Source organism: Salmo salar, chromosome ssa09, assembly GCF_905237065.1.
Source record: "Salmo salar chromosome ssa09, Ssal_v3.1, whole genome shotgun sequence".
Lineage (NCBI taxonomy): Eukaryota > Metazoa > Chordata > Actinopteri > Salmoniformes > Salmonidae > Salmo > Salmo salar.
This window is the reverse complement of record NC_059450.1, coordinates 44,983,322-45,007,358: the sequence shown is the minus strand read 5'-3', so window position 1 is coordinate 45,007,358 and position 24,037 is coordinate 44,983,322. Positions and strand designations below refer to the sequence as shown.

Here is a 24,037-nt window from a genome sequence, read left to right as displayed (position 1 = left end):
CTCTGTCTTTCTCTCTCTCTGTCTCTCTCTCTCGCTGTCTTTCTCTGTCTCTCTCTCTGTCTATCTCTCTCTCCCTCGCTCTCTCTCTCTCTCGCTCACTGTCTTTCTCTATCTCTCTGTCTTTCTCTCTCTCTCTGTCTCTCTCTTTTTCTCAGCTGAAGAGGAACTCAGAGAAAGCCACGAGGATGCAGGAGACCCAGCGACAGATCCGGGGCTGTCCAGTAAGACCAAAGATAGAACAATGAGACAGATATTTCACTAGATGTATAAATGTGAAGCATCCAGTTGGCGTTTCCACTCACTACCAAATATGGTAGTGAGAGGAAGCCCACTGGCGGGCAGTGGGAGAAGATGTAACGAGATGGATGTTGGCCAAAATTCAGCAAATTTTCTTATCAATTAAACATTAGATCCCAATACAGTTTTCTGTTGCCAAAATTATAATCTGTTACGAACAGTGGACTAAATGGACTAAGTTTTTTAGACTTTACCCTTTGCAAAAGTAAAAAAAATGGTGTTGTTTAGAAGGAGTGGAAAGGCAAATTGAGTTATTGCACATGCGCACTTCCCAGAGTAGGTTCCCCTAACGGAAATATGCAGATGTATACTAGTACGCGCCAATAGGATATCGGTAGCTTGTCGCTGCCCACCTCCTTGCTTGTTTTACCCACTATGACTCATTTGTTCCCATTGGAAACTGACAAGCTGTGATCTATCTTGGTTTAGTTATAAAAATCTTTGGTAAGACTCCAACACTCGTCCCTCTTACAACTATAATTGTCCTAATAAACTATACTGAAGAAAAATATAAGTGCGCCATGTAAACTGTTGGTCCCATGTTCCATGAGCTGAAATAAAAGATTACAGAAATTTTCCATACGTACAAAAAGTTTATTTCTCTCAAATTTTCTGCACAAATTTGTTTACATCCCTGATAGTGAGCATTTCTCCTTTTCCAAGATAATCCATCCACCTGACAGATGTGGCTTATCAAGAAGCTGATTAAACAACATGATCATTACACAGGTGCACCTTGTGCTGGGGACAATAAAAGGCCACTCTAAAATGTGCAGTTTTGTCACACAACACCATGCCGCAGATGTCTCAGGTTTTGAGGGAGCGTGCAAATGGCATGCTGACTGCATGAATGTCCACCAGAGCTGTTGCCAGAGAATTGAATGTTCATTTCTCAACCATAAAACGACGTCGATTTTAGAGAATTTGGCAGTACATCCAACCGGCCTCACAACCTCAGACCACGTGTAACCACACAATACTAGGACATCCACATCCCGCTTCTTCACCTGCGGGATCATCTGATAAAACTGTGGGTTTGCACAACCGAAGAATTTCTGCACAAGCTGTCAGAAATCATCTCAGGGAAACTCATCTGCGTGCTCGTTGTCCTTACCAGGGTCTTGACCTGACTGCAGTTCGGTGTCGTAACCGACTTCAGTGGGCAAATGCTCACCTCTGATGAACACTGGAACGCTGAAGTGTGCTGTTCATGGATGAATCCTGGTTTGAACTGTACCGGGCAGATGGCAGACAGCGTGTATGGCGTCGTGTGGGTGAGTGGTTTGCTGTTGTCAACATTGTGAACAGAGTGCCCCAAGGTTATGGTATGGGCAGGCCTAAGCTACAGACAACAAATACAATTGCATTTTTATCGATGGCAATTTGATTGCACATAGATACCGTGATGAGATCCTGAGGCCCATTGTCGTGCCATTCATCCGCCGCCATCACCTCATGTTTCAGCATGATAATGCACAGCCCCGTGTCGCAAGGATTGGTACACAATTCCTGGAAGCTGAAAACTTCCCAGTTCTTCCATGGCCTGCATACTCACCAGACATGTCACCCATTGAGCATGTTTGGGATGCTCTGGAAGAACTTGTACAGTAGCGTGTTCCAGTTGCCGCCAATATCCAGCAACTTCGCACAGCCATTGAAGAGGAGTGGGACAACATTCCACAGGCCACAATCAACAGCCTGATCAACTCTATGTGAAGGAGATATGGATCACTAGCTTCTTTGAAAAAAATAAGCTGGGAATTGATTCAAATTTCAGCAGCCTGAAGGGCAAAATACCAAATAGATGATAAGTTGTGACTGTTGACTGTCAGTGAAAAGTAGAGACTTCCAGCCAGGCATATTGTAATATTTCAAAATACAATCGCGGAAAAACATAGTTTGGAAATCAATTGGCTCTTGCTGTAAAGAGAAGACAATTAAAATACTCAAAGCTGTCTTTTAGTTTTCCATAATTCTCATCTTAATCGAGAGAACAGTTTAGCCTATCTTATTGGCACGAGCGGAAAGCATCGGAAAGGAGAAGAATCGTATCTGATATAAAAAAATGGATGTAAATGTTATTTGTCACATGGTTCGTAAAACAACAGGTGAAGACTAACAGTCTCCGGTGAGTGTTATCATCGTTGCTGTGTCATTGTTGAAAGGTTGTTTTTGAACAATGATTTCCTCCCTCCGGTTAGATGGACATCACATTGTATTTGTGTCTGTCCATCTGGTTTTATATGGATCAGACAACGTTGTTTATATTGTTTGTCAGTGTCAGCAGAGTTACATTTTGGTCGTATTAAAAAAAGATTCTGCTAATGTCTCCATGTAAGTAGAATTACATGAAATGCTAAAAGACCAACATTTTCCCTTGCAAAGAAAGAAGAAACGTATCTGATATTAAAAATCGATGTAAATGTTATTCGTTACATACTTTGTAAACAACAGGTGAAGACTAACAGTGAAGTGCTTACGGGGCCTTTTCCAATAATGAAAATTATCAAATAAAAATTGAAATAGTGACACGAGGAATAAATACACAATGAATAACAATAACGAGTAAAAAAAAATAACATGGCATATATACAGGCCTATAGCCTAAGGCTACTCTAAGGTCTCTAAGGCATAGTGCTCAGGTCTTTTTTGAGAACAGTGATTGAGTTATATTTAAGCAATAAGGCACGAGGGGGTGTGTTATATGGCCAATATACCACGGCTAAGGGCTGTTCTTAGCCACGACGTAACGCAGAGTGCCTGGATACTGCCCTTACCCGTGGTATATTGGCCATATATCACTAATCCCCGAGGTGCCTTATTGCTATTATAAACTGGTTACCAACGTAATTAGAACAGTAAAAATAAATGTTTTGTCATACCCGTGGTATACGGTCTGATATACCATGGCTGTCAGCCAATCAACATTCAGGGTGCGAACCACCCAGTTTATAATACTATCCAATCTACTAATCACTTTAAGTCTGCAAATGCGATGATGGTGCATTTTTATGGTGAAAATTAGCATTCCCCAAATGTGAAACTCAAGCACAGCCTATGATAGAAGAAAATCTGCATGTATCTAATTATTGACAAGTTGACTAACAAATAGCCTACCAACATTTTGGAAATTATAAGCAGAAACATAGGCCTATCTCAAAAGGCTTGTCCAAAAATCGCTCCGCCACGTCTGACTGCACAGCACAGTTTCGATATTAGCGGGTTACGGTCAGATTTGAACTTTATCACATATAGGGGGTCCCGAGGGGCCGAGTTTGGGAAACCATGCTCCACTGTCTCAGTAAACCAAAAGGTTGTGATTTGATCATGTTTTGTCTAGATATTCATGTGTGTGTGTGTGTGTGTGTGTGTGTAGAACTTGTGTGAGGGGGGCAGACAGCTAATCACCACTCAGGACGCGGCTCTATTGAAATGCCCCAGTGATGACATCACAGCCTCACTCAGGTAAGACCACTCGATAGCCTTTGATGTGAATATGCCTGTATTCTCATCTGTGTGTGATACTAACAGTGTGTGTGTGTGTGTGTGTGTGTGTGTGTGTGTGTGTGTGTGTGTGTGTGTGTGTGTGTGTGTGTGTGTGTGTGTGTGTGTGTGTGTGTGTGTGTGTGTGTGAAACAGGATGTATGAACACGTTTCTGATGTGGGTCTGTTCTTGTTCAACGACGCTGTGGTTCTGACCGAGAGGAATGTGTGTCACCGACCCTTCACACACACACACTGCGACACACACACCTTCCTGGCCTCTGTCGCCTTGCACAGCCTCACCCTCAGAGAGATCACAGACACGCGCTGTGAGTACACACGTACACACACACACACACACACACACACACACACACACACACACACACACACACACACACACACACACACACACACACACACACACACACACACACACACACACACACACACACACACACACACAGTACCAGTCAAAAGTTTGAACACACCTGCTCATTGAAGACTTTTTCTTTATCTTTACTATTTTCTACTTTGTAGAATAATAGTGAAGACATCAAAACTATGAAATAACATATATGGAATCATCTAGTAACCAAAAAATATATACATTTTCATGTCTTTATTGAACACATCGTGTAAACATTCACAGTGCAGGTTGTAAAAAGTATGTGAACCCTTGGATTTAATAACTGGTTGACCCTCTTTTAGCAGCAATAACCTCAACCAAACGTTTCCTGTAGTTGTGGATCAGACCTGCACAACGGTCAGGAAGAATTTTGGACCATTCCTCTTTACAAAACTCTTTCAGTTCAGCAATATTCTTAGGATGTCTGGTGTGAACCGTGCTCGAGGTCATGCCACAGCATTTTAAATCGGGTTGAGGTCAGGACTCTGGCTGGGCCACTCCAGAAGGCGTATTTTCATCTGTTGAAGCCATTCTGTTGTTGGTTTACTTCTGTGTTTTGCGTCGTTGTCCTGTTGCATCACTTAACTTCTGTTGAGCTTCAATTGGTGGACAGATAGTCTTACATTCTCCTGCAAAATGTCTTGATAAACTTGAGAATTCATTTTTCTGTCAATGATAGCAAGCTGTCCAGGCCCTGAGGCAGCAAAGCAGCCCCAAACCATGATGCTCCCTCCACCATACTTTACAGTTGAGGATGAGGTTTTTATGTTGCTGTGCTGTGCCTTTTTTTCCCAAACTGTGTTGTGTGTTCCTTCCAGACAACTCAACTGTAGTTTCATCTGTCCACAGAATATTTTACCAGTAGCGCTGTGGAACATCCAGGTGCACTTTTGCAAACTTCAGACTTGCAGCAATGTTTTATTTGGACAGCAATGGCTTCTTCTGTGGTGTCCTCCCATTTATCACCATTCTTGTTTAGTGTTTTAGGTATCGTAGACTCGTCAACAGAGATGTTAGCATGTTCCAGAGATTTCCGTAAGTCTTTAGCTGACACTAGGATTCTTCTTAACCTCATTGAGCATTCTGCGCTGTGCTCTTGCAGTCATCTTTGCAGGATGGCCACTCATGGGGAGAGTAGCAACAGTGCTGAACTTTCTCCATTTATAGACAATTTGTCTTACCGTGGACTGATGGACATCAAGGCTTTTAGAGATACATTTGTAACCCTTTCCAGCGTTATGCATGTCTACAATTCTTAATCGTAGGTCTTCTGAGATATCTTTTGTTTGAGGCATGGTTCACATCAGGCAATGCTTCTTATGAATATCAAACTCAAATTTTGTGAGTATTTTTTATAGGGCAAGGCAGCTCTAACCAACATCTCCAATCTCGTCTCATTGATTGGACTCCAGGTTAGCTGACTACTGGCTCCAATTAGCATTTGGAGAAGTCATTAGCCTAGGGGGTTCACATACTTTACCCAACCTACACTGTGAATGTTTAAATTATGTATTCAATATAGACAAGAAAAATACAATAATTTGTGTTTCATTAGTTTTAAGCAGACTGTGTTTGTCTATTGTTGTGACTAAGATGAAGATCAGATCAAATTTTATGACTACTTTTATGACATACTTTTTCTTGCCACTGTACATACAGATGTGCTCACAATGAATGCATTAGATTAATTTATCTTTCTGTTCATTCCTCCCTTTCTTTGCACTCCCTCTCTCCTACCTCTCTCTCTCTGCTCCCTCCTTCCCTCCCTCCTCCCTCTCTCCTACCTCTCTCTCTCTGCTCCCTCCTTCCCTCCCTCCTCCCTCTCGCCTACCTCTCTCTCTGCTCCCTCCTTCCCTCCCTCCTCCCTCTCTCCTACCTCTCTCTCTGCTCCCTCCCTCCTTCCCTCCTCCCTCTCTCTCCTTCCTCCCTCTCTCTCCTCCTTTCATCTCTCTCCCCTCCTCCCTCGCTCCACCCTCCCTTTCTCCCCTCTCACCTCCCTCTCCCCTCTCTCTCTCCCCTCCTCCCTCTCTCCACTCTCCCTTTCTACCCTCTCTCCCTCTCTCTCCCTTCCTCCTTCTCCCTCTCTCCCTTCCTCCTTCTCCCCCCTCTCTCCCATTTCTCCCCTGTCCCCCTCTTTCTCTCCGCCTCTCTCTCCCTCCCTCTCCCCCTCTCTTTCTCCCTTCCCCCTCTCTCTCCCTCCCTCTCCCCCTCTCCCCCCCTCCATCTCTATCCCTCACTGTAGATGTGTGTCATGGGTTTGTCCTGGAGGGTCCTAGTCGTGTGTGGGTGTGTGCTATAGAGAGAGAGGAGGACAAGGAGAGGTTCCTCTGCACCCTGCGTTCAGCCATACACACTGCCATCACAGAAACATAGGGTAGAGAACACTCACCATAGACAAGGGAAGTACTCTCTCTCTTTCTCTCTCTCTCTCTCTGTCTCTTTCTCTCACACGCAACAGTTTAGCCAGATCACGCTTGAAAAAGAGGGTTTTGACCTCATTGGGACTTCCTGGTTTGATACAATCCGTCATTCTTCAATCAACCACTAGGTGTCAGGAAAGAGGATTTCTGCAACCAGATAGTATGAGTCCCTATAGATGGCCAAGCTTCAAGGTTAAATTTGACTGTATCGTAAAAATGTATATAACATGTTCTTGATTTAAGGTTAGGCATAAGGTTAGCAGTGTGGTTAGGGTTAGGTATAAGGTTAGCAGTGTGGTTAAGGTTAAAATCACATTTTAAGAAGATATTGTAGAACTACACAGGGTTTCTGACTAGACAGGGTTCTAAAATATAGTGACGACCTGAGAGTACTACCTTGGCCAGATAGTGACGACCTGAGAGTAACTTGGCCAGATAGTGACGAACTGAGAGTAGTAACTTGGCCAGATAGTGACGACCTGAGAGTAGTAACTTGGCCAGATAGTGACGACCTGAGAGTAGTACCTTGGCCAGATAGTGACGACCTGAGAGTAGTACCTTGGCCAGATAGTGACGACCTGAGAGTAGTACCTTGGCCAGATAGTGACGACCTGAGAGTAGTACCTTGGCCAGATAGTGACGACCTGAGAGTAGTAACTTGGCCAGATAGTGACGACCTGAGAGTAGTACCTTGGCCAGATAGTGACGACCTGAGAGTAGTACCTTGGCCAGATAGTGACGACCTGAGAGTAGTACCTTGGCCAGATAGTGACGACCTGAGAGTAGTAACTTGGCCAAATAGTGACAACCTGAGAGTACTACCTTGGCCAGATAGTGACGACCTGAGAGTACTACCTTGGCCAGATAGTGACGACCTGAGAGTAACTTGGCCAGATAGTGACGACCTGAGAGTAGTACCTTGGCCAGATAGTGACGACCTGAGAGTAGTAACTTGGCCAGATAGTGACGACCTGAGAGTAGTACCTTGGCCAGATAGTGACGACCTGAGAGTAACTTGGCCAGATAGTGACGAACTGAGAGTAAATTGGCCAGATAGTGACGACCTGAAAGTAGTCCCTAACAGTCCTCCTGTATTCTATGTATGGTTCATACTTCTTCTGTATCACTAGTTAACATTAAACATGTCATAACTTGTCTGCCTTGTTCATTTGTTTTATGATGATATTGTATGTGACCAGTTATGTCCTATTAAAGAGTGTTTTTATTCTCTGGGGACATATATACAGTAACTATATAAATAAGAAATGAATCAGCTATCCCAAAAGTATCTTTGTTCCTCCAACATCCATTGGACTGAGAGTTTGATCTCTTACTCTCTTTCTCTGTCCCCCCCCTCTCAATTCAATTATCTCTCTCTGCCTCTCTCTCTGTTCCCCCCTTTGTCTCTCTGCCCCTTCCCTCTCTATGCCTCTCCCTCCCCCCTTCCTCTATCTCTCTCTGCCCCTCCCTCTCTCTCTCTGCCCCTACCCCCTCCATCTCTCTTCCCCCTCCCTCTCTCTCTCTCTCTCCCTTCCCCTCCCTCTCTCCCTCCCTCTCTCTCTCTCTCTTCTCAGTTCTCCCAGGTGCAGCAGGTGATAGGGTTGTTAGGACTATACAGAGGAAGTAGTCATTGTGTTGGAGTGTGCTTTGTGATTAATCTCTAATCACACACACACACAGAGAAACATACACCAGGGATGTGGACATACTGATCCTCAGGTGATATCTGCTAGTTCCGAATTAGTGTCCAGTGTTCCATCCCGAGTGTTCTGAAGTCATCTTTGAGATCCAGTCTGAGTGTTCTAGAGTTGTCTTAGTGTTTTTGAGTGTTCTAGAGTTGCCTTAGTGTTTTTGAGTGGTCTGAGTGTTCTAGAATGGTCTTCACCCCACACTGGAAAGACGGGAGGGGACTGGACAGTGCGCAGCTCCTGCCGTGACGACACCTCTAGGTGACTCAAGTAAGTACATTTCATTTTCTTGTATATCGTATGATTGATTTTCTCTTTCCAATCCTCCTTGTCTTGTGTGAAGTATAGGCATGGTGAAAAACGCACAAATACATATACATTGAAATGTGAAAAAAATATAAAATAATTATAATATACAGTACCAGTAAAAGTTTGGACAGCTACTCATTCGTGACTTTAAAGAATTCATTACAACAACAACAGCAACAACAAAGGATTTAAGAAACACATTTTCAAACTAATGGAAACTTGTTGGCAGGGAAAAAACACGTTTGAAAAAAAAAAGGGTTTTGTCACACTTGTGTAGGTGTCATTACCAGCCAAAAAACTACACAAATACAAAAGTATAGTAGTAAATACAGTAGTAGAACTACTAGAATGAGCTTACAGTACCAGTCAAAAGTTTGGACACACCTACTCATTCCAGGGATTTTCTTTATTTTTACTATATTCTAGTAGAGAAGATAGTGAAGACATATGTTATGAAAGAACAGGTATGGAATCATGTAGCAACCAAAAAAGTGTTAAACAATTCAAAATATAATTTATATTTGAGATTTTTCAAAGTAGCCACTCTTTGCCTTGATGACAGATTTGCACACTCTGGGAAGAGTTGGTCATATAGTACACTCAGGACCCTGGGAAGAGTTGGTCATATAGTACACTCAGGACCCTGGGAAGAGCTGGTCATATACAGTGAGGGAAAAAAGTATTTGATCCCCTGCTGATTTTGTATGTTTGCCCACTGACAAAGAAATTATCAGTCTGTAAATTTAATGGTAGGTTTATTTGAACAGTGAGAGACAGAATAACAACAAACAAATCCAGAAAAACCCATGTCAAAAATTTTATAAATTGATTTGCATTTTAATGAGGGAAATAAGTATTTGACCCCCTCTCAATCAGAAAGATTTCTGGCTCCCAGGTGTCTTTTATACAGGTAACGAGCTGAGATTAGGAGCACACTCTTAAAGGGAGTGCTCCTAATCTCAGTTTGTTACCTGTATAAAAGACACCTGTCCACAGAAGCAATCAATCAATCAGATTCCAAACTCTCCACCATGGCCAAGACCAAAGAGATCTCCAAGGATGTCAGCGACAAGATTGTAGACCAAGGCTGGAATGGGCTACAAGACCATTGCCAAGCAGCTTGGTGAGAAGGTGACAACAGTTGGTGCGACTATTCGCAAATGGAAGAAACACAAAAGAACTGTCAATCTCCCTCGGCCTGGGGCTTCATGCAAGATCTCACCTCGTGGACTTGCAATGATCATGAGAATGGTGAGGAATCAGCCCAGAACTACACGGGAGGATCTTGTCAATGATCTCAAGGCAGCTGGGACCATAGTCACCAAGAAAACAATTGGTAACACACTACGCCATGAAGGACTGAAATCCTGCAGCGCCTGCAATGTCCCCCTGCTCAAGAAATCACATATACATGCCCGTCTGAAGTATGCCAATGAACATCTGAATGATTCAGAGGACAACTGGGTGAAAGTGTTGTGGTCAGATGAGACCAAAATGGAGCTCTTTGGCATCAACTCAACTCGCCGTGTTTGGAGGAGGAGGAATGCTGCCTATGACCCCAAGAACACCATCCCCACCGTCAAACATGGAGGTGGAAACATTATGCTTTGGGGGTGTTTTTCTGCTAAGGGGACAGGACAACTTCATCGCATCAAAGGGAAGATGGACGGGGCCATGTTCCGTCAAATCTTGGGTGAGAACCTCCTTCCCTCAGCCAGGGCATTGAAAATGGGTCGTGGATGGGTATTCCAGCATGACAATGACCCAAAACACACGGCCAAGGCAACAAAGGAGTGGCTCAAGAAGAAGCACATTAACCTGTTGGGTCTAGGGGGCAGCATTTGCACGTCTGGATAAAAAAAATGTACCCGATTTAATCTGGTTACTAATCCTACCCAGTAACTACAATATGCATATACTTATTATATATGGATAGAAAACACTCTAAAGTTTCCAAAACTGTTTGAATGGTGTCTGTGAGTATAACAGAACTCATTTGGCAGGCAAAACCCTGAGACATTTTCTGACAGGAAGTGGATACCTGATGTGTTGTATTGACTTTAAACCTATCCCATTGAAAAACACAGGGGTTTAGGAATATTTTGGCACTTCCTATTGCTTCCACTAGATGTCACCAGCCTTTACAAAGTGTTTTGAGTCTTCTGGAGGGAGATCTGACCGAACAAGAGCCATGGAACGATGATGTCCCATTAGACACCTGGCGCGCTACTTCATGTTGGGTACCCTCGTTCCAATACGTTATAAAAGAGTATGCATTCGTCCACCTTGAATATTATTCATGTTCTGGTTAAAAAAGGCCCTAATGATTTATGCTATACAACGTTTGACATGTTTGAACGAACGGAAATATATTTTTTCCCCTCGTTCATGACGAGAAGTCCGGCTGGCTTACATCATGTGCTAACGAGACGGAGATTTTTGGACATAAATGATGAGCTTTTTTGAACAAAACTACATTCGTTATGGACCTGTGATACCTGGAAGTGACATCTGATGAAGAGAATCAAAGGTAATGGATTATTTACATAGTATTTTCGATTTTAGATCTCCCCAACATGACGTCTAGTCTGTATCGCAACGCGTATTTTTCTGGGCACAGTGCTCAGATTATTGCAAAGTGTGATTTCCCAGTAAGGTTATTTTTAAATCTGGCAAGTTGATTGCGTTCAAAAGATGTAAATCTATAATTCTTTAAATGACAATATAATATTTTACCAATGTTTTCTAATTTTAATTATTTAATTTGTGACGCTGACTTGACTGCCGGTTATTGGAGGGAAACGATTTCCTCAACATCAATGCCATAGTAAAACGCTGTTTTTGGATATAAATATCAACTTGATAGAACTAAAAATGCATGCATTGTCTAACATAATGTCCTAGGAGTGTCATCTGATGGAGATTGTAAAAGGTTAGTGTATCATTTTAGCTGGTTTTATGGTTTTGGTGACCCTGTCTTTGACTTGACAAAACATTACACACAACTCTTGTAAATGTACTGTCCTAACATACTCTAAATTTATGCTTTCGCCGTAAAACCTTTTTGAAATCGTAAAACGTGGTTAGATTAAGGAGATGTTTATCTTTCAAATGGTGTAACATAGTTGTATTTTTGAAAAATTTGAATTTTGACATTTATTTGGATTCAAATTTGCCGCTCTTGAAATGCACCTGCTGTTGATGGAGTGCACCACGGGTGGCACGCTAGCGTCCCACCTAGCCCCAAGAGGTTAAGGTCCTGGAGTGGCCTAGCCAGTCTCCAGACCTTAATCCCATAGAAAATCTGTGGAGGGAGTTGAAGGTTCGAGTTGCCATACGTCAGCCTCGAAACCTTAATGATTTGGAGAAGATCTGCAAAGAGGAGTGGGACAAAATCCCTCCTGAGATGTGTGCAAACCTGGTGGCCAACTACAAGAAATGTCTGACCTCTGTGATTGCCAACAAGGGTTTTGCCACCAAGTATTAAGTCATGTTTTGCAGAGGGGTCTAATACTCATTTCCCTCATTAAAATGCAAATCAATTTATAACATTTTTGACATGCATTTCTCTGGATTTTTTTGTTGTTATTCTGTCTCTCACTGTTCAAAGAAGCCTACGATTAAAATTATAGACTGATCATTTCTTTGTCAGTGGGCAAACGTACAAAATCAACAGGGGATCAAATACTTTTTTCCCTCACTGTAGTACACTCAGGACCCTGGGAAGAGTTGGTCATATAGTACACTAAGGACCCTGGGAAGAATTGGTCATATAGTACACTCAGGACCCTGGTGTCACGTCCTGACCAGCAGAGGGCGTAATTGTGTTAGTTTTGGTCAGGATGTGGCAGGGGGTTTGTGTGTGTTAAATGTTGTGTGGGTGATTGGACTCCCAATTGAAGGCAGGTGTGTTGAGTTGCCTTTGATTGGGAGTCCTATATAGTAGTGTGTGTTTTTCTTTGGGGTTGTGGGTAGTTGTTCTTGCATTGCGTTTTGTGTGCCTGCAAGACTGTTCCTGTCGTGAGTATCAGTTATTGTTGTTTTCCCTGTGGATGCTTTACTTTTGTTTATTAAAAAACTATGAGTATCCACATTCCCGCTGCGCCTTGGTCCATTTTTGAAGACAGCTGTTACACCTGGGAAGAGTTGGTCATATAGTACACTAAGGACCCTGGGAAGAGTTGGTCATATAGTACACTAAGGACCCTGGGAAGAGTTGGTCATATAGTACAGTCGTGGCCAAAAGTTTTGAGAATGACACAAATATTAATTTTCACAAAGTCTGCTGCCTCAGTTTGTATGATGCCAATTTGCATATACTCCAGAATATTATGAAGAATGATCAGATGAATTGCAATTAATTGCAAAGTCCCTCTTTGCCATGCAAATGAACTGAGTCTCTATAAAACATTTCCACTGCATTTCAGCCCTGCCACAAAAGGACCAGCTGACATCATGTCAGGTATTCTCTCGTTAACCTCTTACATCTAGACGTTCTGCTAGCGGAACACCTGCTCCAATATCCAATGATGGGCGTCGCGCGAAATACAAACTCCTCTAAAATCCGAAAACTTCAATTTTTCTAACATATGACTATTTTACAGCATTTTAAAGACAAGACTCTCGTTAATCTAACCACACTGTCCGATTTCAAAAAAGGCTTTACAGCGAAAGCAAAACATTAGATTATGTCAGCAGAGTACCCAGCCAGAAATAATCAGACACCCATTTTTCAAGCTAGCATATAATGTCACAAAAAACAAAACCACAGCTAAATGCAGCACTAACCTTTGATGATCTTCATCAGATGACAACCCTAGGACATTATGTTATACAATGCATGCATGTTTTGTTCAATCAAGTTCATATTTATATCAAAAAACAGCTTTTTTACATTAGCATGTGACGTTCAGAACTAGCATACCCCCGCAAACATCCGGTGAATTTACTAAATTACTCACGATAAACGTTCACAAAAAACATAACAATTATTTTAAGAATTATAGATACAGAACTCCTCTATGCACTCGATATGTCCGATTTTAAAATAGCTTTTCGGTGAAAGCACATTTTGCAATATTCTCAGTAGATAGCCCAGCCATCACGGCTAGCCATTTAGACACCGACCAAGTTTAGCCCTGACCAAACTCCGATTTACTATTACAAAAGTTTGATTACCTTTGTTGTCTTCGTCAGAATGCACTCCCAGGACTGCTACTTCAATAACAAATGTTGGTTTGGTTCAAAATAATCCATTGTTATATCCAAATAGCGGCGTTTTGTTCGTGCGTTCAAGACACTATCCGAAGTGTAAATAAGGGTCACGAGCATGGCGCAATTCGTGACAAAAGATTTCTAAATATTCCATTACCGTACTTCGAAGCATGTCAACCGCTGTTTAAAATCAATTTTTATGCCATTTTTCTCATAAAAAAGCGATAATATTCCGACCGGGAATCTGCGTTTAGGTAAACAGACGAAAGAAAACAAAGCATTCTGTCGACGCGGGCACGAGCCTGAGTCTCACAGTACTGTAACCAGCCACTACCCAAACGCGCTACTTTTTTTCAGCCAGAGCCTGCAAAGCCACGACTCAGCTTTTTGCCGCCTTCTGAGAGCCCATGGGAGCCGTAGGAAGTGTCACGTAACAGCAGAGATCCTCTGTAATGGATAGAGATAGTCAAGAAGGGCAAGAAATTGTCGGACAGGCCACTTCCTGCATGGAATCTTCTCAGGTTTTGGCCTGCCAAATGAGTTCTGTTATACTCACAGACACCATTGAAACAGTTTTAGAAACTTTGGAGTGTTTTCTATCCAAAGCTAATAATTATATGCATATTCTAGTTTCTGGGCAGGAGTAATAATCAGATTAAATCGGGTACGTTTTTTATCCGGCTGTGAAAATACTGCCCCCTAGCCATAACAGGTTAACACAGGTGTGAGTGTTGACGAGGACAAGGCTGGAGATCACTCTGTCATGCTGATTGAGTTCGAATAACAGACTGGAAGCTTCAAAAGGAGGGTGGTGCTTGGAATCATTGTTCTTCCTCTGTCAACCATGGTTGCCTGCAAGGAAACACATGCCATCATCATTGCTTTGCACAAAAAGGGATTCACAGGCAAGGATATTGCTGCCAGTAAGATTGCACCTAAATCAACCATTTATCGGATCATCAAGAACTTCAAGGAGAGCGGTTCAATTGTTGTGAAGAAGGCTTCAGGGCGCCCAAGAAAGTCCAGCAAGCGCCGGGACCATCTCCTAAAGTTGATTCAGCTACAGGATTGGGGCACCACCACTACAGAGCTTGCTCAGGAATGGCAGCAGGCAGGTGTGAGTGCATCTGCACGCACAGTGAGGCGAAGACTTTTGGAGGATGGCCTGGTGTCAAGAAGGGTAGCAAAGAAGCCACTTCTCTCCAGGGAAAACATCAGGAACAGACTGACATTCTGCAAAAGGTACAGGGATTGGACTGCTGAGGACTGGGGTAAAGTCATTTTCTCTGAATCCCCTTTCCGATTGTTTGGGGCATCCAGAAAAAAGCTTGTCCGGAGAAGACAAGCTGAGCGCTACCATCAGTCCTGTGTCATGCCAACAGTAAAGCATCCTGAGACCATTCATGTGTGGGGTTGCTTCTCAGCCAAGGGAGTGGGCTCACTCACAATTTTGCCTAAGAACACAGCCATGAATAAAGAATGGTACCAACACATCCTCCGAGAGCAACTTCTCCCAACCATCCAGGAACAGTTTGGTGACGAACAATGCCTTTTCCAGCATGATGGAGCCCCTTGCCATAAGGCAAAAGTGATAACTAAGTGGCTCGGGGAACCAAACATCGATATTTTGGGTCCATGGCCAGGAAACTCCCCAGACCTTAATCCCATTGAGAACTTGTGGTCAATCCTGAAGAGGCAGGTGGACAAACAAAAACCCACAAACTCCAAGTATTGACTATTTAAGAATGGGCTGCCATCAGTCAGGATGTGGCCCAGAAGTTAATTGACAGCATGCCAGGGCGGATTGCAGAGGTCTTGAAAAAGAAGGCTCAACACTGCAAATATTGACTCTTTGCATCAACTTCATGTAATTGTCAATAAAAGCCTTTGACCCTTATGAAATGCTTGTAATTATACTTCAGTATTCCATAGTAACATCTGACAAAAATATCTAAAGACACTGAAGCAGCAAACTTTGTGGAAATTAATATTTGTGTCATTCTCAAAACTTTTGGCCACGACTGTACACTAAGGACCCTGCGAAGAGTTGATAACATAGTGTACTACTGTCTCTTGTACACTAAGAACCCTGGGAATAGTTGACAATATAGTACGCTAAGGACCCAGGAAGAGTTGCAGGGGAGAAGAGAAGAATGTGACTATTTATTTGAAAGCTAGAAAAAAATTAAATGCTCACGTTTCATTTTTTAAAAGTAGATCTCATGCTAGAAAAGGTTGGAGACCCCTGTATTACATAATGTTATTTATTTTTTATTTTTTTTACAGTTATTAGTTAGCCTAAATTCTGCATTTCTGACTGGATTTGTAAATATATAATTCCTACTTGAGACGCTTGATATGAGCCCCTGTGTCTTATTTTTCATGATCTGAAAAGCAAAAGTCATCCAAGATCAGCACTCATAGTTTTGGATACCTTTTTAAATATGGGCCCAGGAATACGCAACATATAAAGATGGTGAATAACCCAGTTACCAGTATTTCTCTGGGTTAGTTATGTCTGAGAAGGATAAAAAGGAAGCATGGCATTCCTGATTGACAACATGGCTATATACTGAAGAAATAAGCTGTAAGTGAGCTTCCCTTGTGGCGCAGAGGATAAAAGACTTAGCTTGAGAACCAAACATTTCAAGTTCAAACCACACATGTGCAGATTGTCAACATATAATATATACACTGCTCAAAAAAATAAAGGGAACACTTAAACAACACAATGTAACTCCAAGTCAATCACACTTCTGTGAAATCAAACTGTCCACTTAGGAAGCAACACTGATTGACAATAAATTTCACATGCTGTTGTGCAAATGGAATAGACAACAGGTGGAAATTATAGGCAATTAGCAAGACACCCCCAATAAAGGAGTGTTTCTGCAGGTGCTGACCACAGACCACTTCTCAGTTCCTATGCTTCCTGGCTGATGTTTTGGTCACTTTTGAATGCTGGCGGTGCTTTCACTCTAGTGCTAGCATGAGACGGAGTCTACAACCAACACAAGTAGCTCAGGTAGTGCAGCTCATCCAGGATGGCACATCAATGCGAGCTGTGGCAAGAAGGTTTGCTGTGTCTGTCAGCGTAGTGTCCAGAGCATGGAGGCGCTACCAGGAGACAGGCCAGTACATCAGGAGACGTGGAGGAGGCAGTAGGAGGGCAACAACCCAGCAGCAGGACCGCTACCTCCGCCTTTGTGCAAGGAGGAGCAGGAGAAGCACTGCCAGAGCCCTGCAAAATTACCTCCAGCAGGCCACAAATGTGCATGTGTCTGCTCAAACGGTCAGAAACAGACTCCATGAGGGTGGTATGATGGCCCGACGTCCACAGGTGGGGATTGTGCTTACAGCCCAACACTGTGCAGGACGTTTGGCATTTGCCAGAGAACATCAAGATTGGCAAATTCGCCACTGGCGCCCTGTGCTCTTCACAGATGAAAGCAGGTTCACACTGAGCACGTGACAGACGTGACAGAGTCTGGAGACGCCGTGGAGAACGTTCTGCTGCCTGCAACATCCTCCAGCATGACCGGTTTGGCGGTGGGTCAGTCATGGTGTGGGGTGGCATTTCTTTGGGGGGCCGCACAGCCCTCCATGTGCTCGCCAGTGGTATCCTGACTGCCATTAGGTACCGAGATGAGATCCTCAGAGCCCTTGTGAGACCATATGCTGGTGCGGTTGGCCCTGGGTTCCTCCTAATGCAAGACAATGCTAGACCTCATGTGGCTGGAGTGTGTCAGCAGTTCCTGCAAGAGGAAGGCATTGATGCTATGGACTGGCCCGCCCGTTCCCCAGACCTGAATCCAATTGAGCACATCTGGGACATCATGTCTCGCTCCATCCACCAACGCCACGTTGCACCACAGACTGTCCAGGAGTTGGCGGATGCTTTAGTCCAGGTCTGGGAGGAGATCCCTCAGGAGACCATCCTCATCAGGAGCATGCCCAGGCGTTGTAGGGAGGTCATACAGGCACGTGGAGGCCACACACTACTGAGCCTCATTTTGGCTTGTTTTAAGGACATTACATCAAAGTTGGATCAGCCTGTAGTGTGGTTTTCCACTTTAATTTTGAGTGTGACTCCAAATCCAGACCTCCATGGGTTGAGAAATTGGATTTCCATAGATTATTTTTGTGTGATTTTGTTGTCAGCACATTCAACTATGTAAAGAAAAAAGTATTTCATAAGATTATTTAATCCATTCAGATCTAGGATGTGTTATTTTAGTGTTCCCTTTATTTTTTTGAGCAGTGTGTATATATATATATATATATATATATATATATATATATATATATATTGTTGTGTTTGTATGATGAAATGCTGTTCAAATTTCCTATGAATTAAAATACAATGTGTCTCTATATCACCTGCACATGTGAATTACCATTAAATCTGAAGAGAAACATAATGGGGATGTATTCCAGTATATAGAGAAACTTAATGGGGATGTATTCCAGTCTATAGGGAAACATAATGGGGATGTATTCCAGTCTATAGAGAAACATAATGGGGATGCATTCCAGTCTATAGAGAAACATAATGGGGATGCATTCCAGTCTCGAGAGAAACATAATGGGGATGTATTCCAGTCTATAGAGAAACATAATGGGGATGTATTCCAGTCTATAGAGAAACATAATGGGGATGCATTCCAGTCTATAGAGAAACCTAATGGGGATGCATTCCAGTCTATAGAGAAACATAATGGGGATGTATTCCAGTCTATAAAGAAACATAATGGGGATGTATTCCAGTCTATAAAGAAACATAATGGGGATGCATTCCAGTCTATAGAGAAACATAATGGGGATGTATTCCAGTCTATAGAGAAACATAATGGGGATGCATTTCAGTCTATAGAGAAACATAATGGGGATGTATTCCAGTCTATAGAGAAACATAATGGGGATGCATTCCAGTCTATAGAGAAACATAATGGGGATGTATTCCAATCTATAGAGAAAAATATTGGGGATGTATTTGCATACTGAGAATGTTGTGGTAATATTAGGCAAAACTTACGTATAGCATTTTCAAAATGTTTTGAGGACCTCCAAGACAAGATAAAACGTATATTGCGTGAACATCGTTGTAATATTATGTTAAACCTAAAACAAATATGCTATGAACGTCATAAAATCTGACTTGTTTGGAAATTGTGGAACATTGTGGGAATATTATTATTGTAACATCCAAGACAACTCCCATAACTTATTTAAATGTTCTGGGAACGTTTTAAATAACGTAGACCAGATGTTCTGTCAACATTTTTAGAACATTATAGGAATGTCCTGTGCAATTTAACTTAAACATTGTATTAATGTCATCACAACTGAGCATATTTTGTGTTTTGAGAACCTATCTTTTGTAATGTACCCACACTGTTCCCACAAACTAGTTAAATGTTAAGGGACCCTCTTAGGGATCCCTTAAGCTCGAATCCCGTTAGCGGGATAGATTTGACAACATCCGGTGAAATTGCAGCGCAACAAATTCAAACTACTGAAATATAAAAATGTAACATTCATATAAATACAAGTGTAATACATCAAAATAAAGCTTAACTTCTTGTTAATCCAGCTGCTGTGTCAGATTTCAAAAAGGCTTTACGGTGAAAGTACCATGCGATTATCTGAGGACAGCGCCCCGAATACAAAAACATGAAAACTATTTTGCAACCAGGCAGGTGTGACACAAAAGTCAGAAATAGCGATATAATAAATGCCTTACCTTTGAAGACCTTCATCTTTTTTTTCAATCCCAAATGTCCCAGTGACACAATGAATGGTCATTTTGTTCAATAAATTCCTTCTTTATATCCCCAAAATGTCCATTTATTTGGCGCGTTTGATTCAGAAATACACCGGTTCCAACTCGCCCAACATGACTACAAACTATCTAATAAGTTACCTATAAACTTGGTCCAAACATTTCAAACAATGTTTCTAATCTAACCTCAGGTACCCTAAAATGTAAATAATCAATCAAATTTAAGATGGGATAAACTGTTTCTAATACCGAAGAAAAATAACGAGGAGTGTGCGCTCTTGTTCACGTGCACCAAAAGTCTTGAGTCTATCTGAGTGACAGATGGAAAGAATAGGACAACTTCTTAATTTCTCAAAAGAAAAACATCAAACAATTTCTGAAGACTGTTGACATCAAGTGGAAGCCATAGGAACTGCAATCTGGGCCCTAATAGATTAGGTTTCCCATAGAAAAACATTGGAAAACACAATGACCTAAAAAAAAAGAATTCCCTGGATGGATTGTGCTCAGGGTTTCGCCTGCCAAATCAGTTCTTTTATACTCACATACATTATTTTAACAGTTTTAGAAACTTTAGACTGTTTTCTATCCAATACTACCATGCATATGCATATCCTAGCTTCTGGGCCTGAGTAACAGCCCGCTTTTCATCCGGACGTGAAAATACTGCCCCCTAGCCCAAAGAGGTTTTAATGTTCTGGGGAATCTATAAAGAAGTGAAAGGTTGTTCTGTCAACGTTCTAGCAACATCAAAGGAATTGTTTGTGCACCCTGATAAAAATATAATCTGAATGTCAACAGAACTTGAATGTTTTTGTGTTTTAGGAACATATCTCTTGTCATATCTCCACAATGTTCCCACAACCGAAATAATATTTATGGGAACCTTTTAAGGGAGAAATGTATTCTGGGAACGTTCTTGTAACATCAGGTGCCTGTTTTTGGCACCCTAAAAGAAACATTGTAGAATCATCCACACAACTGGACAGTTTTTGTGATGTTCCCACGACCTAATGAAACATTCTGGGAACCATTAAATAACAGATGAAATGTGTTCTAGGAACATTCTTGCAACATCAGGCAAATGTTTTATACAAACATTCTATGATCATAAGCACAACTAGACCGTTTTTGTGTTATGAGAACATTTGCCGCGACCTATCAAATGTTCTGTTACACTTTCACAGAACCAATTTTGGTTTTCTGGGATGTTATTAGAGGGATTGTTTTCATTGAATATTCTGTCCATACTGTACATACAATCGACCGTTGAAAGAAAATTAATCTATTCATCACCAGCTGCTGTTTGAATGAACTTACATCCACTATCAGACTGGTTAAATAGAAATGCACACTGTGTCTGTGTGTGTGTCTGTGTGTGTGCTTGTCAATAGTCAGGGTCGATTTCACGGCTTAGCAGGTGAGCACAAGGAATAGGCAGATCAGAGAATAAAGAGTGAGTGAACAATTAATATTTTTTTTAAATCATGAGGAAGTGTTTTCACTCTGTAGACTACAGGTCAAAAGACAGCTGAGTGACGGTGGGAGGTAGTGTTTTCACTCTGTAGACTACAGGTCAGAAGACAGCTGAGTGACGGTGGGAGGTAGTGTTTTCACTCTGTAGACTACAGGTCAGAAGACAGCTGAGTGACGGTGGGAGGTAGTGTTTTCACTCTGTAGACTACAGGTCAGAAGACAGCTGAGTGACGGTGGGAGGTAGTGTTTTCACTCTGTAGACTACAGGTCAGAAGACAGCTGAGTGACGGTGGGAGGTAGTGTTTTCACTCTGTAGACTACAGGTCAGAAGACAGCTGAGTGACGGTGGGAGGTAGTGTTTTCACTCTGTAGACTACAGGTCAGAAGACAGCTGAGTGACAGTGGGAGGAGGAGGGTCTATCTTAACAGTCAGGTACACAGGTACCATTGTCTCTCAATTCTATCCTCTTTAACATAGCCTAACCTTTTAACCAGCTCTAGGTAAACGCAAGGTTGCAAGCTGAAGGAAAAAGTGTAATGAAATGTTTTGAACATGAACTGTATTTTACTTTGTGTGTATGTGTGTGTTTATCAACAGGTAGTATTATCAGTATGAACATCAGTACCAGGGATAGATGTGATGCATTCCAACTCTCCAGTAGCCACGTCCCCGTCCCCGGTATTACTTGGCCCTACATCGCCGCTGAGCTGCTCATTGCTCTCCTCGCTATCGCTGGGAATATCCTGGTCTGTCTAGCCGTGAACCAAAACCGGAAGCTACGCACCGTCACCAACTACTTCCTGGTGAGAGGCTGAGAAACGTGTTACACTGTTAAAAAGGTCCCTATGGGAAGCAGGAAGATCATAGAGATAGATAGTTGACTCTGGATGGATAAAACCTGTTTTAGCATGGGCATTGCCATTCAGGACTTCCACCATTTTAAAGTAGTCAACTGGGTGGGGATTCCTATGGTTGGGAGCGATCAGCCAATGGTCTGAGTATTGTCTTCTTCAAATTGGATTGTTTATGGTTAGTAAATGGATTGACGCTATATCACCACCACCTAGTGGCCACAATAAATTAACGACAAAAGATTTGGTTCAGTACTCCAGCACTGCAGGTGGAGGTAAATCACCAATATTAACCGTACACTTTTTTCAAACACGAGAAGAAAATGTACTACTTTACAAATACAATAATGGCACGCATACAAAAATGAATCCTCTATCTAACTCTGTGGAGAAGATGAGCTAATAGAAACCAAAAGAACCCAGGAAGAAACTTCAAAAGGAACTTATATCTCTCCTCGATCCCCTTTCCCAGGTGTCGCTTGCGATGGCCGACATCTTTGTGGGCGTGCTGGCGATCCCGTGTGCCGTGTTGACCGACCTGGGCCAGCCGCGTCACAACCTGCCTCTGTGTCTGCTCCTCCTCAGCGTGCTCATCGTGCTAACTGAGAGCTCCATCCTCAGCCTGCTAGCGGTAGCCGCAGAGCGCTATGTGGCCATCCTGCTGCCGCTCCAGTACCAGAGGATCGTGAGCCCCAGGTAGGTCACCCAGGTGGATGAGGCTAGTTAGCTGCTGATCATAGTCCACCAAGGTGGATAGGGCTAGTTAGCTGCTGATCATAGTCCACCCAGGTGGATAGGGCTAGTTAGCACTGATCATAGTCCACCCAGGTGGATAGGGCTAGTTAGCTGCTGAACATAGTCCACCCAGGTGGATAGGGCTAGTTAGCACTGATCATAGTCCACCCAGGTGGATAGGGCTAGTTAGATGCTGATCATAGGCCACCCAGGTGAATGTAGACTAGTTAGCTGCTGATCATAGTCCACCCAGGTGGATAGGGCTAGTTAGCTGCTGATCATAGTCCACCCAGGTGGATGTAGACTAGTTAGCTGCTGATCATAGTGCACCCAGGTGGATAGGGCTAGTTAGCTGCTGATCATAGTCCACCCAGGTGGATAGGGCTAGTTAGCTGCTGATCATAGTCCACCCAGGTGAATGTAGGCTAGTTAGCTGCTGATCATAGGCCACCCAGGTGGATAGGGCTAGTTAGCTGCCTGTCATAGTCCACCCAGGTGAATGTAGACTAGTTAGCTGCTGATCATAGTCCACCAAGGTGAATGTAGGCGAGTTAGCTGCTGATCATAGGCCACCCAGGTGGATAGGGCTAGTTAGCTGCTGATCATAGGCCACCCAGGTGGATAGGGCTAGTTAGCTGCTGATCATAGGTCACCCAGGTGGATGTAGACTAGTTAGCTGCTGATCATAGGCCACCCAGGTGGATAAGGCTAGTTAGCTGCTGATCATAGGCCACCCAGGTGGATGTAGACTAGTTAGCTGCTGATCATAGTCCACCCAGGTGGATAGGGCTAGTTAGCTGCTGATCATAGTCCACCCAGGTGGATAGGGCTAGTTAGCTGCGGATCATAGTCCACCCAGGTGGATGTAGACTAGTTAGCTGCTGATCATAGGCCACCCAGGTGAATGTAGACTAGTTGGCTGCTGATCATAGTCCACCCAGGTGGATAGGGCTAGTTAGCTGCTGAACATAGTCCACCCAGGTGGATAGGGCTAGTTAGCTGCTGATCATAGTCCACCCAGGTGGATAGGGCTAGTTAGCTGCTGATCATAGGCCACCCAGGTGGATAGGGCTAGTTAGCTGCTGATCATAGGCCACCCAGGTGAATGTAGACTAGTTAGCTGCTGATCATAGGCCACCTAGGTGAATGTAGACTAGTTAGCTGCTGATCATAGGCCACCCAGGTGGATAGGGCTAGTTAGCTGCTGATCATAGTCCACCCAGGTGGATGTAGACTAGTTAGCTGCTGATGATAGTCCACCCAGGTGGATAGGGCTAGTTAGCTGCTGATCATAGTCCACCCAGGTGAATGTAGGCTAGTTAGCTGCTGATCATAGGCCACCCAGGTGGATAGGGCTAGTTAGCTGCTGATC

General features: G+C 42.9%; 2 protein-coding genes across 9 annotated transcripts in view; both read left to right on the top strand.

Moving 5' to 3' along the window:
• ect2l (epithelial cell transforming 2 like) overlaps nucleotides 1-7,764 on the top strand; it is a 37,420-nt gene extending 29,656 nt beyond the window's left edge. For 7 of the 8 annotated variants that reach the window (XM_045723712.1, XM_045723711.1, XM_045723710.1 and 4 more), the window contains 4 exons: nucleotides 156-221; nucleotides 3,674-3,762; nucleotides 3,937-4,109; nucleotides 6,432-7,764. In XM_045723712.1, the coding sequence (XP_045579668.1) occupies nucleotides 156-221; nucleotides 3,674-3,762; nucleotides 3,937-4,109; nucleotides 6,432-6,562 (459 nt within the window). In that variant the 3' untranslated portion in view covers nucleotides 6,563-7,764. Of the gene's footprint in view, nucleotides 1-155; nucleotides 222-3,673; nucleotides 3,763-3,936; nucleotides 4,110-6,431 lie in introns of those variants that run through there. The other variant, XR_006771009.1, reaches the window with a different exon arrangement.
• Nucleotides 7,765-8,051: 287 nt separating this feature from the next.
• LOC106570739 (beta-3 adrenergic receptor) overlaps nucleotides 8,052-24,037 on the top strand; it is a 38,753-nt gene continuing 22,767 nt past the window's right edge. The window contains exons 1-3 of the mRNA XM_045723714.1: nucleotides 8,052-8,567; nucleotides 21,677-21,882; nucleotides 22,403-22,626. Of these exons, the coding sequence (XP_045579670.1) occupies nucleotides 21,691-21,882; nucleotides 22,403-22,626 (416 nt within the window). The 5' untranslated portion in view covers nucleotides 8,052-8,567; nucleotides 21,677-21,690. The remainder of the gene's footprint in view (nucleotides 8,568-21,676; nucleotides 21,883-22,402; nucleotides 22,627-24,037) is intronic.